The sequence below is a fragment of the Ceratotherium simum genome, chromosome 35 (genome assembly GCF_057802395.1).
Source record: "Ceratotherium simum simum isolate JZ-2026a chromosome 35, ASM5780239v1, whole genome shotgun sequence".
In the NCBI taxonomy this organism is placed as follows: Eukaryota; Metazoa; Chordata; class Mammalia; order Perissodactyla; family Rhinocerotidae; genus Ceratotherium; species Ceratotherium simum.
The window spans coordinates 25,620,679-25,639,386 of record NC_141934.1 but is presented as its reverse complement, the minus strand read 5'-3'; the positions used below and the strand labels follow the sequence as shown (position 1 = coordinate 25,639,386).

Below are 18,708 nucleotides of genomic sequence, written 5' to 3'. Positions count from 1 at the left end.
CACGGGCCACACAAAACCAGGCAGCGGGTTGGAGACGGCCCTGCACCATAATCTGCTGACCCCCGTTACAGAATATTAATTCATCTGCTTTCCCGGTGTTTTAAATAGTACATGCTTATTGTGGAAAAATATGAAAAAAGACAGAAAAACCATCTTACTCTCACAGCCTAGTCAGTGATAGTCACTGATCACATTTTAGAGCATTTCCTTCCAGTACTTTATCTAAAACACAAAAATGTTTCCACTCATCTACTTTTTACACCAAAAACAAGACGCATAAATCATATGTAAGATTATGAGAGATGTTTCACATCTCTGCTACTTTATACCAATTCAAGGAGAGTGAGAGAAACATCAGGCAGACACATGAAGAGAATGGCCCAAAAGCCAGTTAAGGGAACAGAGAGACAGCAAGGGAGAAACTGCACTTTTGGGGAAAAAATAATAATAACACTCTAAACTAGAAGCCTGAAAAAACACTTCCATGGCATATTATAGAAAGTCTGGATTTCTACACGTGTGTCTAGTCTTCTCATTTCCAACAGAGAAAATTCCTACAAAGTGGGGCATGTTAAATTTTAAGGGGAAAAGAGTTTATTTTCCTAGAGTAGCAACACCATCTTACAGACCCTAATCACCCTTACTGATAAATGCTCTGTGTCTTTTCACGATGTGGGGCTCTCAAAAGTATAACCAGCAAATGGGACTCATGATCCTCACTAAGCCAGCCTCTCGACCTTCCTGTTCTCCACTCACAACACACAATCTCCCATCCACCCAGGCTCTGGGAGTCTAGCCCTGCCACCCACCGCACATAATGAGGTGCAGAGCAGGTTGATCCAACAGTAGCTGCTGCAGGCCCACCATGATAACGAAGCCAAAACCCAGCCATCAACTCCTTGTTGTTCACAGAAACCCCACTCTTTCCAACCTCCCTTCATTTGCTCAGGGCTTTATCCCTGCCTTAAATGCCCTTGCTCCCCAACTCCACCTACTAAAACCTTGCCCATCCTTTTAGATGAAGCCACATGCCACCTCCTTCAGGAAGTCTCCTTTGATTTCCCCCAACTTCTCCAACATGGTCTCCCTCTTCCAAAGCCCAAAGGCCCTAGTATCTTTCTCAAGCTCCTTATTCTGCCATAGTTCTTTGGGCACCGGATGATAAGACCCTTGAGGACAAGGATTCATCATTCCTCTTTGTGTCTCCTACAATGACCAGCTCAGTGTCTTTCATACAGTGAGCGGATAAACAAGAATGATCATAAATTAAAACAAAAAATCTCCTGGACTCTTAGATTACTTTCTTCAAGTAAATTCATCATGCTTACCACAGAAGGAGAAAAATGAAGCCTCACCTTCAAGTTGCTGCATTGTCCTTTGAATACCACTTGCAAATTTCTGGATGTTCATTAAAAATTCGTCCCGTATTAACTGAATACTGTGATATTCTACGGCTTCCCCGGGCATGGCAGGTAGGTCCATTTCATACTCAGGGGAGTCAGAGATTTCTGCAGACGTGAATGCCATGGTTGCCTCCTTGTGCTGATTGAAGGATAAAGCTGGCAAGAAAACCTGAAATGCCAAGTTTGTGAAACAAATCACACGACGTCATGTTCAATAATTCACACACTTCAGTCGCCTCTGGCTTTGAATATCCCACACCAGGAGGTACAAAGATAGTGACAAAGTGAAAACTACTCAAGCCCAGAGCACAGATCTAAAGAGAGAGAAATTATATTTGACTTAAGATGACCCAAGGGTAAAGAATTGGACCCAAGCCTGAGGTGACCACCCAGAAGGTAATATTGAATTTCTTTAGCTGCCACCAGCCACAGGGGAGCTAAATTAGAAACTGATCCAGGGAAATGAGAAACTGGGTGTTAACCCATCAGCTCAGCGCCACCCTAGTTCGTGTGAAGGTTAAAATAAAGACGGTGCTGAGGACGCGGTCTTTTTGAAATTTAGTTGAAATGCATGAAAAGCACGCATTTATGAAGTCACTTGAATACAATGACAAAGCTCACCCCACACAAAATGTGGTGCACACTCGCCTGTGGGTTTGTTTGGTGGGTTGGTGGGTGGGTGGGTTGGTTGGTTGGGTTTGGGTTAGGGTTTTTAGTTTTGCCTATTTTTCTTAAAATTTGACACATCTTTTAAGACTCTTTTAATCTACATGTACTTGCAGTTTAGTGAAGAACCCAGAAGGTTTGACCTGTAGAGTTTCCCAGTCCGGATTTTGCTGACGGCACGTGCACAGTGGAGTTCAGCAAAGCTCCTCTGCCAGCATCCACTGATGGCCAAGCCTAGATCCACGAACCCACTGGGAGGTGCAGAACTGAAATACGCTCTTTCGAAAATTTCCTTTTTCTATAGCTGAGATACTTTTACAAAGAGACACTTCTCTCACCTACTATTTGATTATCCAGTGTATCTCATATGGGGATGGCAGAATAAACGCTTGGATCCTTCTCTTTATTTGCCCAATTTTCAAAATAATGAATTGGTTCCCTATCAGCCTGGCCCCTGGTTTTCCTCCTTCCTCCATCTCTCTCCTTCTGTCTTCTCTCCCTTGGCTGCTTCGTCCAGTCCCTCGGCTTGACACCATCTCCATGCCGATGGCTCCCACATTCTGAAGGTTGGCTCTGGTTGGCATGTGGAGATTGCAGTGTGGGGACAACAGTAGAAGCTGGGAGATATGTCAGGGGCCAACTGCAACAGTCCTAGCAAAAGAGGGTATCAAGGCCACCCTACCCAAAATTTCAAGCCCCACCTTTGCCAGCTGCCAGCATTCCCTGTGCCCCTCCTGGCTTCCTCTTTCTGCTCACCTCCTCCTGCCATCTGACACACTAGACACTTTCTCATTGATCTTGGTTCATGTACATCCTCCCGACTAGGATGTAAGGTCCACGAGGCAGAGACCCTGACTGCACTGTCACTGCTGTGGAATACAGTAGGTGCTCAACACACATTCGCTGGAGGAAGGCCTTGAGTTCTCCCCCGAGCTCCAGATTCATACAGCCCGCTTCATACCTCAACTTGGATGTCTAGAGGGCTCCCAAGCTTAACACGGGCAAAAGAGAATTCTTGGTTTCCCCTGCAGATGTTCTCCCCATCTACCCTATCTCAGTAATGACCCCACCGTCCCCCATCAAGACAAGTCCTAAGAGTCATTCTTGATGCTCTCTTTTCCTAACCCTCCATATTCAAGTCATCACCAAGTCCCGTTGGCTCTATCCCCAACATATTATTGACACTGTCTGCTTGCTCTCCCTCCCCTGATTGAACTCTAGAGCCTAAACAACCATCTCCCTCCAGCTGGACTCTTCCACGGCCTCCTATTAGGTCTACCCTTCCCTTAAGCTCTTGCCCCCACTCTCACAATGTGGTTTTCACCCAACAGCCAGAGGAAAAATGCAAACCAGAGCACGTTATTCCCCTGCTTCAAACCTACCTTCTTTTCCAACCTTCCTTCACTACTCTCCTGCCACGCTGGCCATGCTTCTGTTCCTGGGCCAAGCTCAGTCTGCTCCTGCCTCAGGACATTTGCACATGCTGTTTTCTCTGCCTAGGATGCTCTTCCTCCAAATCTTCACATGTCTGACACCTTCACCTCATTCAGGTCTCAATTCAATGCCACCTCCTCCTCTGAGGGCTTTCCTGATCACTTCAGTCCCACCCTATTACATTTCCCTAATAATTTATCATTAGTGGAGTTAGGCTGTTTGTGAGTTTTCTATTGTTTGTCTATAAAGAAAGCTCAGACATCACCTCCTCAGTGAGGCCGTCCCTTACCACCACCCCACACCCCCACAGTCCCTCTTGATCACATTACTAGCGTTATTGAACTATGCCACCCGTCACTACCCGGTATATTTTGTTGTGTGTCTTTCCGTATAAGCTCCTAGAGCGCAGGGGTGTCGTGTGCCCTGCTCACTGCTCTACCCTCAGGGCCCACGGCAGCACCTGGAACGAAGAGCTGCCGACTACCTGTTTGTGGAACAAATGAACCAGACGACCTTAATCTTTAAACATGCTGAGATTTCGTCCCTTGTCCATATTTACCTGACATATAATATCCCTCAGAAAATGCAGCACGTTAGCATTTATAATTCCGTACTCCATCATTTCGGGCATAATTTCCATGGCCTCCTTCATGTCGGTCGCTTCGGGGATTGTCTCTAAGTGGGAACAGAGGCAGAGGGTGAGATGAGTGGGGAAGGGGCGGACGTTAGCACTTCCAGGTGTACGGGAACCTGCTCCTTCTTCCTGAGGAGCCACAAAGGAACGTTCCAGGCACAGACTCAGAATACACACTAATTTCTATTCGGATGAATCCCTCGTCCTATGAGAACCCGAAATAAATGCCGAGCACTGGGGTCCACGGGTTCACACAGCGGTGCCGAGAACCACACACGTGAGCTGATCTGGCCGGAGCGTCTAAAGGCAGACAAGGGGAGAAACAATCTGGGTTTTCCAGAAACGTCTGTTGGGTTCCTTGCATGGCCCGTCTGCCCACTCCCAGCAACGCCCCCTCAATTCATCGCCAAAGGACCTTTTGAGTCACGGGGCTTTTTAAAGACATGTTGGGTAACAGCCTACCCTTCTGCCCGGGTTTCTTCTGACCCGTATCACTTCACCCGACCAAACTCACTCAGCACGGGGCACGTTTTGAGGGCCACCTGGACACTTCCCTCAACCTAATTGGGGAGCGGAATGGAAATACAAATTCATCCACTGAGGCGATTATCTCACAAGCCTCCGTCTTTATGCCTCCCTCGCATCCGTGTAGACAAGCACTAGTCTTCGTTTGATACTTTTCTTTATATCAAACACTTCTTTACTTAAGTAAATTTATTTTAAAGGGAAACTACGTAAGAACCCAGTATGAGAAAGAAAGAGAGCTTGACCTCAATGAGAGATGAGTAAAAAATCAATATGATGAGAATGAATCATTAAATTTATTTGTTAAACGAATTTATCAGTAACCACCAGTCTTAAAGTCAGGCCAGACGCTGTTGCCGCTCTGCCCAAGGCCGACGTGTCGCGATTAATGTTGTTATATGGGAAAGCACCGAGCTGAGACCGGCTCCTCGGGACGAGCACCATAACGGGAATAGTGCGCTCGGGAGAGAGCGCGAGCCTATCTAATGCTGGGCCTCTGCACATCCTCTTTCTTACTTCTTGTTCCCACCTACTTGGGAAGAACGAATTACAGAAGCTCAGAGCTTAGCGGTGAGGTCCTGACCCAAAGTGCCAGCAAAGTTCAAAAACGAAAAAAAAAAGGGCAACATAACGTTTGTTCTAGAATTTAGAGTGAGTCCTAAAATGTAACCACACACGACTGATAGGTTGCGAGGCAGAGGCAAAGACAGAAGAAACGGGGAAAATGCAGGTGGGGAGGGTGGAGAGTCAGCCTGAATTGAGTACGGGAAGAGGAAGAGCTGGGGGTCAGAGAAGACCAGAGAGCAACAATCACTGGGGAAGTCGCTAAAATACCCCAGGTGCTGCCCGGATGGACAAGTACAAAGGGAACATCCCGCCCAAAAGTTACCCTGCAGGATGAACCTGGCCTCCGAGCAGCCCCTCGTTTTACATCACACAGCCACGCGGAGAAAACCACTACAGCTCATCTTATAACTCGGGGTCACATCATTTTGAATCTCCCTCTAGTTGTTATAAATAGAACTAAGAATATATTAATATAGTCAGTTCTCGTCATTTGCAGCAGTCCTGTTCTAACAAGTCACCACGAACACTGAATTAGTGAACATGGAACCACTGCTCCCAGGGAGACACAGGGTTAGGGTCCTGCCAGCCTCCGCTCACAACAGCTTCGTCACCTGATCAATATGTAACCACCTTGTTTTATGTGTGTTCCTGTTTAAAGACACCTTATTTAATAGATACTGTTGATGCACGAACAATGACGTCATGGCCAACAGCACTGTCACGCATGCCTGAACGCAGCTCATCTAACACAGATATTTTCTCTCTAAGGCCCATCACAGCCTTCCGGCACGTGGGAACGCTAGACGGCGCTCCAGCACTACCCTTGGGGGCCATTTTAAACAGCAAAATCACCAAGAAAAATACAAAAATGTGAAAACTGCAGCACTAAATAGATCATGATGAGGATGCTTGTTTGCAGTATGAATGTTCGACCTCAGCTAGGAACAAGCTCGTCAGGTGACTCAAATTTTCCCCACTCTGGGCCTGTCTGTGAATGACCGTGAAAGCACTACAAGTACTGATCTGGGGGTTACGAAAAAATTCTAGTGAGTAGGTGACCTTGCAAATATGGAGTCCATGAATAATGAGGATTGACTGTACTAATAAAAAGTTATATTCTCGAGAACATGTAAAAATGAAAACTCTCACACACATACACACACATGCATGCACACACACTCAAACACACACACAGTGGAAATGTACCTTTTGTATTTCTGAGGAAAAACACCACATTCTGGTCCAGAAACGCCTCAGGAACAGGAGTGCAAAGCACATGGAGGTACATCTTTTCCACGATGTGCTTAACAATTTTCTGAAACGTGGGGAACAAAAACCGTCACGCTGAGATATATCCATTCACCCAACATCCTAGTATTCGAGTACAGCTGAGCTCTCGTCTCAGTGAGGGCCCATCCCATCTCCCAACAACACAGCCACAGCTGCACAGCGGGCACCAGTGGACCACACACGTGCGCTGACACACACCCAGACTCTGCACTCCCAGCCTGACTCTCCTACTAACGGGCCACTGCAGCTGCACGTGAATAAAATGACCTGGGGAAAGTCCAGCCAGAGCTTTCTGAGGCTATAAATTGCAACAAACCAGGGTTGAGTTTGGTGGGGGCTGGGGCACAGTCACACAACCATCAAGTGTAGTTTCATTTAGCGCAGGCCAGGCCACATGCCTACATCCCAACTTTGGGCTCCACCCTGGGATCTGTGCCGCACGGGGTTAACTCAGCAGGCCTGGGCTGTCCAAACCCTGCACATTCCAACGCTGGCCCTGAACCAGCCCCTGGGTGACACGCTCTAAGCTCTTGGAACATCCTGCCTGATATGAGTGTCTCTGTATACCCGGGGCCTGGGGTCACGCAGGACAGTGTATGCCAACAATGGGATTTATGGGGAGTGCCTGTTTTTGTTCGCCTGGGGCCCTGGGTCACGCTGCGTCAGTTTGACCTCTGGAGGGGCTGGAGACGAGTAACTAAGTTGAGTCCTGTGGGCACTTCATGCCTACGTGACTGACCCCCAATAAAAACCCGGGACGCCAAGGCTCAGGTGAGCTTCCCTGATGGACGAAACTTCGTGTGTGTTGTCACACACAGTTGCTGGGAGAACTAGCGCCGTCCATGAACCCACCGGGAGGGACAACTGAAGCTTGACCCTGGTTTCTCCTGGACTCTGCCCCATGTGTCTTTTTCCTCATTGACTCTAATCTGTATCCTTTCACTGAAGTAAACTACAACCATGAGTATTAAAGCTTTTCGGGGTCCTGTGAGTCATTCTAGGGAATCATTCAATCTGAGTGTGGTCCTGGAGACTCCTAACAGGATTCTATCACCTCCGTTCCAATATGATATGTTCCTTGTAGGAATTGTGTCAGTTACCCAGTCTCACCAGAGGACACGAAATTCCCATCACCCCACCAAGGAGGAGAAAGAGCCATGCGTACTTTCACGGGGGCGTTTTCTAAACTCTTGTCCACTTCTCCATCCTCTACGCTGATTAAAGGCTGATTTGTGGAATTGCTTCTCAGCTGCAAACTCTTAGCTGCAAAACATTATTCAACGTGCAAGATGAAATAATCGGAAAATTAGGTTTCCTACCATCAAAACCAGACCTGCATCTTGTACAACAGCATATTTCATTCAACAGGCATGTTATCTAAAAGCTGTATGTACATTTGTTACAAATGAATCCTATTGTAGCCTTGACTTACACTAAAAGTAGGAGAGTTGAATGCATTTTTGATGGGTCCTCAGTTGGAAATTTAATGTGTGTGTGTGTGTGTGTGTGTGTGTGTGTGTGTGTCTTCCAGCTACAGTGGCCAGTGAGTGACTTCTCAGATTATTACTTAAATAGGGGTTTTATCCTTAGGACGAGAATTAGAGCTAACATGTTAGCATTCACTCCTTTTTCACTGTGAAACTCGAAACTCGTGGCAGATGAAAAGAAAAGTAATCTAAATAAAATGATTGTATCTCTCTCAAGCCTGCTGTTACCAATGCAGATCTGGAAACCTCAGAGGGTGTCAGTCACAGCCCTGCTGTGTTTCCCACAAGTCCCGTGACTACAGAGAAGGGAGAGCTTTCCCCAGGCGGTCCAGCTCTTCCTTTGAAAGGCACTGTGCAAAGTCAGTGTGGCTTTGGAATCGAATCAACGTGTGGGGTCTGAATCCTCACTACTGTTGGTTTTCTCATCCATACAATGGGACAATAACATCTACCGGTCAGACTCTGGAGGATTGGATTATAGTGTGGTTAAGGGCCTGGCACGCTGGCTGATAGAGGAAACAGTCTACAGCCAGCAGTACCAATGTTATCAGAGCACGAGTAACAGCCTGCAGTCAAAAAATACACTTACGAAGGTACCCAATGCCACTGAACTGTACACTCATAAATGGTTAAAATGGTCAAATTTATGTTATGTATATTTTACCACAATAAAAAGAAAAGAAAAAAATACACTTATGTATTGACTTGGAAGTAACGTTAATTTGCTCTGTCAGAGAAGACTTTCCCGACCTTTCTCTCAAAGCAGCCTTCTCCCACCCAAGACTGTCCTGTTCACGGATTTATTGGTACTGAAAACAGTGTGCATTCGCAGGAGGCCCTCAGGAAATACGGCTGCGGCCCTCGTACCCACCATCTGTCTCATCAAAAGCTAACTTAGACAAACCTCGGTGAGAATGTACAGCCTTCATTTCTAGACCTGTGGTCCTCTCCCGCCAATCTTCACTACGGAGGGAATTACATTTTAGTTAAAAACAAATTCTTCTGAAAAACTAAAGATGACTAGAGGAGACACTGCACATCGCCAAAATCCTTTGTCCCCTCTGATTTTCAGATCTTGTTAAAGTGAGGTATCTAACCTGCAGCTTCCGCTCTGTGTAAGGGAAGGTGAATCAGGAGATAAATGGGGACTAGGGAGGTTGTTTAGCCCTGGTGGTGACGTGGATGGTCTGCAGCAGGGTTCTCAATCTTGGGATACTGTCATTTGCGGCTGGACGGCTCTTGGCTGTGGGGGCTGTCCCGGGCATTGTAGCATCTTCAGCAGCACCCCTGGCCTCTACCCACTAGATGCCAGTAGCACCCCCTCCCTCCAGTTGTGACAACCAGACATGTCTCCTGACAGTGCCCAATGTCCCCTGGGGGCCAAAAGTGCCTCTGGTTGAGGACCACTGCTGTAGAGAACCAGGTCAAAGCATGTAGCCAGACCCACTTCATCACTGCAGGAGAAACACCTCAAAGCCTGCAGAGGACCAGCAGCATCACGGCACACCCGAGCGTGTTTACAGCACTTCTCTGGTCTCGACATTTCAACTGCACAGCAGTAAACCCTTGACTTGTGCTTCAGAGTCGCCAAAAGAAATGGCACCTGTAGTTCCCCAGTGGGAAGACTTCCCTCTAAAGGAGAGTGTACACCACGTGTTCATGGTTGGGCCGTCTGAGACACGGCCTGTACAGGAACGGGTGTCTTATGTTATGTTGTGTACTGGGTGCAACAGTGTCCCCACTGAATTCATGTCCAGCCAGAACCTCAGAAGGTGACTGTATTTGGAAATAGGGTCTTGCAGATGTAATTAGTTAAGATGAGGTCATACTGGGGAGGGTGGGCCCTAAATCCAATGACTGGTTCCTTTTTAAGAGAAAGGAGAGAGACTGAGATACAGACACACAGAATGAAGACAGTCATGTGACGACAGAGGCAGAGATTGGAGAGATGTGGCTACAAGCCAAGGAACATCGAGGATTGACAGCAACCACCAGAAGCTGGAGGAGGCAGGAAGGAGCCTCCCCTAGAGCCTTCAGAGGGAGCACGGCCCTATCGACACCTTGATTTTGGACTTCTACCCTCCAGAACTGTGAGAGAAGACATTTCTGTTGTTCTAAGCCACCTAGTGTGTGGTCACTTGTTACAGCAGCGACAGGTAACTAATAATGTTCCTATTAACACAGCATTTCTCCTTTTACTTCATACAGGTCTCAGTTTCATAAAGATAAAAAGAAGAAACTGATTCTAGTCCAGACAAGCAGACCCGCTCCGTTCGGCTCACCCCAAGAGCCCCCCCATACCACACCTGATGCTTTATCCACAGACTCGACTTTCTGAGAGTCAGTCTCTTCTTCCTCATCTTCCACCTCAGACAGAACAGGTACCTCGCCATCTTTACAGCCACATAAATGGAAAGAAAAAAATAAAACATAATTGTTTTGCTACATGAGACACCCAATATCACTGCTCTCCTTGGAGCCAAGGGCTGGGATGTGGCCCACAGGAGAGTCAGGGATATCAGTCTGTTGGAGGAGGTCATGGAGAGGACGTGACCACCGGTTGACCCTCGAGGTGGCCCCAGGCAATCAAAGGCTCCTCATCCTGCCCCCTGCCCTTGGAATGTACGTTCTGTCCCCCGTTTCCACAGTGGGAGCCATTTCCAAGGACGTAGTCTTAAGAGAGCAATGTGTGGTTGGGACCATCTGGACAGTAGACGTGAGGGACTCTGGCAAAGGCCTCTGTATAAACTGGTAAAATTCTGGTGGGCGGGGTGGAGGTCTACTGGTCTGGCGGCCGCCCAAGACAAGCCTCGTAAGTGGGTTCCTTTGCTTATTAAAACCGCCACCTACTAGTCTGGAGTGGCCTGCCTCTTTCTTTGGTCTCTCCTTGCCCTCTGTGTATGGGGGCCAGTTTTCAAACCAACACACAGTCATACAGAAATATTCCAGTTACTAGAGACAGCCTTCGGTGACACGAATGGAAGACTTGTACAAATTCTCCAGGAGATGAAGGACACAAGAATGATCACATAGCTACAACCAGCCCAAAAGAAATATAAATGACCAACATGCATAAAAAAAGAGGCTCCATTCCACTAATTATTATAAAACTGTAAATTGGAATAACGAAGTGCATGCACCTTTCACCTATGGGATTGGCAAAAATCAAAAAGATTGACAATACGCAATGCTGGCAAGGCTGCTGGCAAACAGACACCTCCTCACCGTCATGTGGGGACTGGCAGGGCACTTCTGGAGAGCAGTTGGCAGGAATGACCCAAACTATAAATGCACCCGCCCACTCAACCAGCAATTCCACTCTTATAGTCTATCCCACAGGAATACAGAAAGTGTAGGAAGGTAGGTGTGCATTGTTACATTGTTTGTAAAATAAAATACTGCAGAAAGGTAACTGTCCATTAATTAGGGAGTGGACAAATAAAATATGGTACATCTGTGTACTTAAAATCTACAAAGTTATGGGTCCTGGCTCAGTGGCGTAGTGGTTAAGTTTGCACGCTCCGCTTCAGTGGCCCAGGGTTCCCAGGTTTGGATCCCGGGCACGGACCTACACACTGCTTATCTAGCCATGCTGTGGCAGGCATCCCACATATACAGTAGAGGAAGATGGGCACAGATGTTAGCCCAGGGCCAATCTTCCTCAGCAAAAAGAGGAGGATTAGCAACAGATGTTAGCTCAAGGCTAATATTCCTCAGGAAAAAAAAAAAAAACCTACAAAGGTAGATCTATAGATATTGACATGAAAAATTCTCCAGGAAGTCTTTGAGGGGGGAAAGTCACAGAATAACATATGTAATAAGATCTTATTTATGATTTTAGGAACTCTGTATCTCTATATATTATCATTATATAGAGAAAGATATAGATGATAGATAGATTGATTGATCAGTTGATTTGGGAAAGAGCTGGCAGGGTACACAATAAACTAACAAGAGTGGTTATTTACAAGAATGGGAGTAGAGCTCAAGGGATGGTGAAGGGTTGCTTTTCCACTTTTTACTTTATGTAATTCTACATTATGTGAATTTTTAAGAGAACATCTTCCATTAATACTCATGTAATCTTTTAAAATTTAAGCAAGTTACTAGAAGATATGTATAGTATGATTCCATTTTGTTCTTTCAAGAAAGAACATATGCTTACCCATTAGAACAGCTTCCTGGGCTAGCTGCTGCTAGTGTAGACACCCTTTCTCCTCACCACCACCCTCACCAGCATCTATTCGTCTCCATGCATAGAATTTTTAACTGGGAGCAGAGAGAAGTCCTGACTTGGGGAGGGCAGAAATAGAGAGAAAAGGGGGATGAAAGCCATGTGGTGGCCCTGCTCCAGGTTCTCTGGACAGAGCAGAGCCCCCTAAAGGATCCAATAAAACTGTCCAAGGGTCTTTGTAAGCCTGTAGGCTTCAGAAGCAGAGGGCGAGCGACAACGTGAGACACGGAGCTGGGGAGGAAGTCCCTCTCCCACCTCTGTCCAGAACCCAACACCCAACCCCGTTCAGGCGCCTCCAGGATCTTCGAGTTTCCAGGGACAGCATCCTCGGCAGGGAGTATGTTGGCATTCTCGTGGTGTGGTGAGTGGGGAAGAGCCGGAAACAGACGGGAAGAGTGAGCGGAGAGTCAGAGGAAGCCCAGAAACAGGCCACAGCCCGAGGGAGATTTCCGAGCACCCTTCGGAGGGTCCAGGAATTAACCAGGGGGACCCTCTGAAGTGAGACTGAAATCTGCTTCCACATGGAACGGGGACATCCAGCCAGGAGACATTGAGCTAAACATGTGAAAACAGCCACCGAATTGTTAACAGAAGCCTCAGAGGTCGCAGGAAGTCCAAGTCGCATCCATTTCTTAGGGTCTTGGTATACGTTTTTAAAAAGTGTACAAAATCAGGGTTACTGAAATTTGGTACATGTTAAATAGTCAACCCTGTTAGTGCATCTTTACATCCATAATATTTCCCTTGGCAATAATGCAAGAGTCTAAATTCAAGGTCGTGTTATAATGTAACGTCCAGGTCCAGAGGTCTGCCTGGGGAAAAAAAATAAAAGACTAGAAGGTTAGATTCCAAAATGTTATTGCGGTCATCTCTCTGGCTGCCACTAGCAATTCGTTATTGTTGTTTATTTGTGGGTTAGGATGTTGCTACAATGAATACGTGTATTATTTTGTGCAAGCAAAGAATATATATTTAAAATAAATGAATGTGCTTATACCTTTAAAAAAGTAAAAAAGGTCTGCCTGACTGCCACCCTCCCCCTGTGAAAGAACCTGTAGGCGATCCAGAAGTCTCCTGAAGACCCATGACCAGCACAGGCACTGACACTGACGGAACACATCACACAAGCCTCGGGCGTGACAACCGCCCAGATGCTGGCGCGCCTGCTGGAGAGCCTGTCTGTTCCTCAGTCTCCTTCCCCGACGGGCACTCTGTCCTGTCTCCTCCTCTAGCCCCCTGTTGGTCCCTCCAGGCCCTCTGTGTCCCTGGGCTGGACCAGCCATCTCCACGGAGGTTCTGGTCACCCAGTCACTGCCATTATTTTTATTTAAAATGCTAATTTGTTAAACATAAGTATTTAAAACCTACTGTAATATATTAAAACCTCGTTTTGGCCTTACTTGACAATAGCATGTCGGGAGCCTCGGAAGATAGATAGGGGAGCCCCTGCCACCATCAGGGAGAGTGAGGATGAAGTGTCCCTGCCAGCACCCGGGCCACTCTACCCATCCACTGCGCGTCATTGGACGGTGGCTCCTACCCTTTTGAATCTTTACGGCCTACGTGACCTCGGTGGGTTCGTTACTCGGCCGTCGCTGAGCCCCCGTTTGCTCATCTGTACAATGAGGGTAGCTATACGCCCACTTCACAGGATTAACGAGTTGATGGAAGCGTTTGGAACTGTACCTGGTACCGAGTAGGCGCTAAATAAGTGTTGGCTGTGATTATTCATTCAGGGTCTGACTTTCCAAGCGGCCTGGAGGGCAGGGGCGGCGGTGACCGGCCCGCTCACCCAGTGCCGGGCCAGCGCCCGCACGTGCGGGCGACACTAAGCGTTCGCGGGCTGCGCCTGAGGCCGAGGCCGGCCGGCGGGACGGGGCGGGCCGCGGGCTCACCGATCTCCACCTCCACCTCCACCTCGTCGGGCACCACCGTGCGGTAGAAGAAGAGCGCGGAGGCGCCCTCCTCGTCGCTGGCCTGGTTGAGGAAGTGCAGGATGAGGTCCTCGCCCTCGCCGTCGTCGCGGTTCAGCAGGTCCTCGAAGAGCTGGGGGTCCCTGAGGCCGAAGGCCGTGTACACGCGGTCGCGCATCCACAGCACCCGCAGGTCGTCCATGGCGCCGCGCACGGCCCGGCTGCGCCCGGGGAGCCCAGCGCCGGCGGGCGTCCGTGGCGACGGCGCCCCTAGCAACGCGCGCCCCGGCAACGGTCGGCGCCGGCGGGGGCGGGGCGGTCACGGGGCGCGCCCGCACCCGGGCCCCGCGCTCGCGGGGGGCGCGGACCAGGACCCCGGAGGGTGGCGCCTGAGCCCCGGGGAGGGCCGGGGAGGGGCCGCCCCAGCCTGCCCCGAGGGGCGGGGGCTCCTCCCCCGACAGGGGCCCAGCCCTCCCCCGAGCAGCGCTGGGCGGCCGCGCGCACGCCGCCCGGACGCGGAGAACGACGTGGCCGGCAGGGGGGGTCTCAGGCAGCGGTTCCCGAGGGCCGCCGCCTGCGGACTCGCGGTGCGCCGGGCGTCGTGCGCACTGCACGCCCACTGCCTCCTGCAATTCTCTGCACCACCCTGTCTGCCAGCGTCCTGCCCATTTTGCCGACAGGGAAACGAGGCAAGAGAGGTGACAAGGCAGGGTCGCAGGACCTCGGAGGTGGCAGAGGCAGAGCTGGAGGCGATGCAGGACTACGGTCTGAGCCCCCGGCCACTATAGAGGGGAGGGCGTGAGAAGGGCAAATACACTGGGAAGAGAGTCCCAAGAAGGGACAAGTTCCTTCTGGCTTAGGGGATCAGAGAAGGGCCAAGTGCTTCGGTTTTCTAGCCAAGCCAGGGCATAATAAAGCAAAACACCCACGTTCAAAAATATATATCTATTTATTTTTTATTAGTAAAAGGAAGTTCAATACTGATAAGAAGATACAAACTTGTCCTTCCATGCATTTGAGGAGCTTTAACTGTTCACTGTCGTCTCCCCTCACAGAGGGTTGAGTCCCTAGATGAGGAGGCTGACCCTAGGAACTCAGCCTTCTTGTTGGATTTTCCCATCAAGGAACAAGTGGAATGTTCTAAGTATTTCTTAAAATTCTAAACCAAAGCTCAGCATCAATGGCCTGGCTGCTGGAAAACTTTACTCCAAACTTCCCCATTTTCCTCATCTCGGAATGAAGATTTCTCAACAACCTTGATGGAGATATACCAGATGGCATGCAAGCAAACCTGGCTTTAAAATTTTAATAAAGAAATTTATTGTTTTTGAACGCAGACTGCAGAACAGTTGTAGAAGTTATTTCTTGTTTTTGTTTTCCAAAATGAATCAGACCCTCAAACATCTGAATATTTAATTCATAAACATCATCAGAGTTGCCTATGCTATAGACAGTCTATGCCTTATTAAATTACTGCAGAATGTTGTTATAAAATACCCATTCCAGAAATGAGGACACAGCGGCATTCAGAGAAAGCTGAGTCTTTTCAAAGCCCTATCCACAATGAACAGAAAGTCCACAGGGCTCACCAGGACCCCATGGGAACACCCTCTGCACTCCTTAACTGATGGCATAGAAAGGATGTTCTTTACCCTTGCAGGATGAAATCAAATTCCATTTTACTGAAGAAATCCCTTGGATTTTTATTTTAGGACTCCATTAACATATTGAATGAAAACTGGGAAATGTGGCTGACATTTGTCTTGAGGAAAATAAACAGCTATTTAGCATCATTCAGACAACTGACCATTTTTCCTCTGGATATTTGCTATCAAGGGAATGAAGTCTGTCTTAAAAAATATATACAACAGCTTAAAAACAAAACAGAGCAAGCGCTCTGGTAACATGACACAACACTGGAACCAACGGCTTTATAAAGAAATAAAATTAGTCCTGGTGCCTAAAAGACACCACCAAACTATATTTCTAGAGAGTTCTTTCACAAAAGTTAAGACTATTAATTCATGTTTTTATATAATTACATTCTACATAACTACTACATAGGTTTCAATTGAAAAATGACTCTTCACTCTCTGTTCTTATAACTCCCTGATACGAGGTGTTAATTAGAATTAAAGTGGCCCCCATGACAATCACCAGTGGGGGCAGTAAAAAAATGCCAGCAGATACTGTATATCTGTTGTTTACTAATCCAGTTAACAGTGCCCTGAAATCCTGGGTTTCCTAGGGATGAATTAGTTACCATTTTATTACAACAGATCCTTGGAGTAAAGTAATAAAAACGACAATGTGAAACGTGGAGAGCGTTATTCAGATGTTGTATTCACCCAACAAGTGTCCAACATTACACCTTTCTGGAGAAACTTAACTTTGAGAGCAGAATCATCTTCAAGAGTTTCATCAGCATCATTTTATGTTTGATATTTTAATATAAGGGACAAAACCCAGTAATTCCAAACTGGCTTTGGGTAACAACTCACAGAGGAGCAGCGTGGAACCTTTACTTCAATGAAAAAGGTTCAATGTTAGAGTCACAGTTATGTCGTGATGTCTCTTGCAAACAGGCTTTGAAATTTCCTAAAGATATGCTTAAACTCAGTGCTGCCATAATCTTAGCTTGTAATGAAAATTCCCAACTCTCTACCACCAGCCAGGGTGAAGGAGTATGGTGACAAACAGGCCTTTTCATATGTGTGTGTTACTCAAATGTTAAGAAAATGAAAATACTGCAGATTTCTTTTTGAAAGTAATTACCTAAAATCAATTACAGTAAAATATGAAAAATGAACATAATTTATAAGAACAAGGAATAGATCAAAATGTTCAAAAGAACTGACTCAAATTTATTCAAGACTAAATTGTCAAGTGAATAGATGAATTTAAACTAAAGATTATAAATCAATGCCTTAGTTAAGAATTAGTTTTCAACTGATCTAAATAGTGTCTGAAAGTTTAAATTAACTCTAAATGCCTTTATCAGACCTTTATTTAGAATTAGTCTGAAAGTAAAAAATTACAATGATACTGTTCTCAAGGACAGGTGCAATCTCTTCATGGTAAAATATCTTAATTTACATTTTGTTATAAAAATATACAAAATACTACTTTCTGCCTTTCCTTCACTCAATAAAACCCCTTTTGGTTCAGTAACACCAGCTAAGCTGGTCACTAAGTTCAAATCATTTCCATATTATATCTTCTACAGTCACACTGGGTTTTAAGGCTCAGTATACAGTTTATCTTTCCAAATATACAATTATCATAATTGGTTTTATGTGAGGATAACAGGATAAGAGTCTTTAAAAAAATATACAAGTAGAATAACCATTTGTTGTGTTATTTTATCCCATTTTCCCCAATTATTAAAACAAGACAAAATTGTAGAAACAATCCCCTACTTGTAATTCTAGATAGCATACAATAAAAAATGTCTGCATACTTTTAACCAAGCAGAATAAATGTGAATCTTTTGATTCTCCGTCAAATTAAATTTTTATAAAAACTATACTTAACTTCAGTTGTTGGAAAATATTATCTGACAACTTCAGGTGACAGACTAACTCTTTGTTTTTTTTTAATAAGGTGAAAAAGAATCAAGTTTCCAAGATCATTTTCAATTAGCCATTCAAAACTGGCTTCTCTCCCCCAAGCCTATATTTTTAAAAAGAACTTTAACATAACTTTTGGCATTGACTTACATTTGCTCATCATAAAAACTAAAAGAAATTTATATATCTGAAATTGATAAACTTTACAAAATATTTAACATATGAGGAAGAGGTATATCTTACTGAATTATTTGGCGATATCATAAGGCAATCAATGAAGACAGAATTTTTCCTATTGTGAATTTGACATAAGTGAAATTCTATAACATGATAATTCTCCATAAATCTGAGAACTTATTGGATCCGGCAATATGATCATGCCATGTCATCACTGGACTTGGATGAAAGTAGTCTGAACGAGAAAGGAACAAATTTGGTGCCTGCACCAACATAGAATTTGTTCTGAAATTCTACCCTAAAAAAAAAAAAAAATCCATGTATTAATGAAAGATTGTGAATAACATTTCCTACTTTCTTAAAACAACATTCGTAAGTAAAAAAAAAAAAGTTCCTGGGCTGAAGTTGCTTCATTCCATACATGCTCTTGGCACAAATATTTTTACTTAGATAAAATCCACACGCACACCCAGCCTAATGTTGGCTTTCTCAAGAAAGAAACACTAACACGCCACCTCACACACTGCAGACATACACAGAGTACTAAGAACCTCTCTCTCCACCTCACTGACTGGATACACAGAGAAGTAATCTGATATATACTGTAAAACATTAAGAAACAAGTAAGAAGTATTTTACAATAAGACAAAGCAATCTGTCAGACCCAAAGGGAACTGGAAGTATGAAATACACATAATCATTCGGCAAGCACAAACTTGCTTTTACTTGTCGGTGACAGCAGGTCAGAAACAAAATACAATTCTAACTCAGGGGATCTGAATACAGATCCCAATGTAAGGAACAGAAGA

General features: G+C 46.0%; 2 protein-coding genes across 4 annotated transcripts in view; both read right to left on the bottom strand.

Moving 5' to 3' along the window:
* DNAH10 (dynein axonemal heavy chain 10) overlaps positions 1-14,355 on the bottom strand; it is a 137,748-nt gene extending 123,393 nt beyond the window's left edge. For 2 of the 3 annotated variants that reach the window (XM_087423421.1, XM_087423423.1), the window contains exons 1-6: positions 14,136-14,355; positions 10,313-10,399; positions 7,685-7,782; positions 6,436-6,544; positions 4,063-4,178; positions 1,356-1,572 (exon numbers count right to left, since the gene is read on the bottom strand). In XM_087423421.1, the coding sequence (XP_087279547.1) occupies positions 1,356-1,572; positions 4,063-4,178; positions 6,436-6,544; positions 7,685-7,782; positions 10,313-10,399; positions 14,136-14,355 (847 nt within the window). Of the gene's footprint in view, positions 1-1,355; positions 1,573-4,062; positions 4,179-6,435; positions 6,545-7,684; positions 7,783-10,312; positions 10,400-13,415; positions 13,426-14,135 lie in introns of all 3 variants that reach the window. The other variant, XM_087423422.1, reaches the window with a different exon arrangement.
* A 728-nt stretch (positions 14,356-15,083) lies between these two features.
* ATP6V0A2 (ATPase H+ transporting V0 subunit a2) overlaps positions 15,084-18,708 on the bottom strand; it is a 40,103-nt gene continuing 36,478 nt past the window's right edge. Inside the window, exon 20 of the mRNA XM_004430067.3 lies at positions 15,084-18,197. Coding sequence (XP_004430124.3) covers positions 18,098-18,197 — 100 coding nt within the window. The 3' untranslated portion in view covers positions 15,084-18,097. The remainder of the gene's footprint in view (positions 18,198-18,708) is intronic.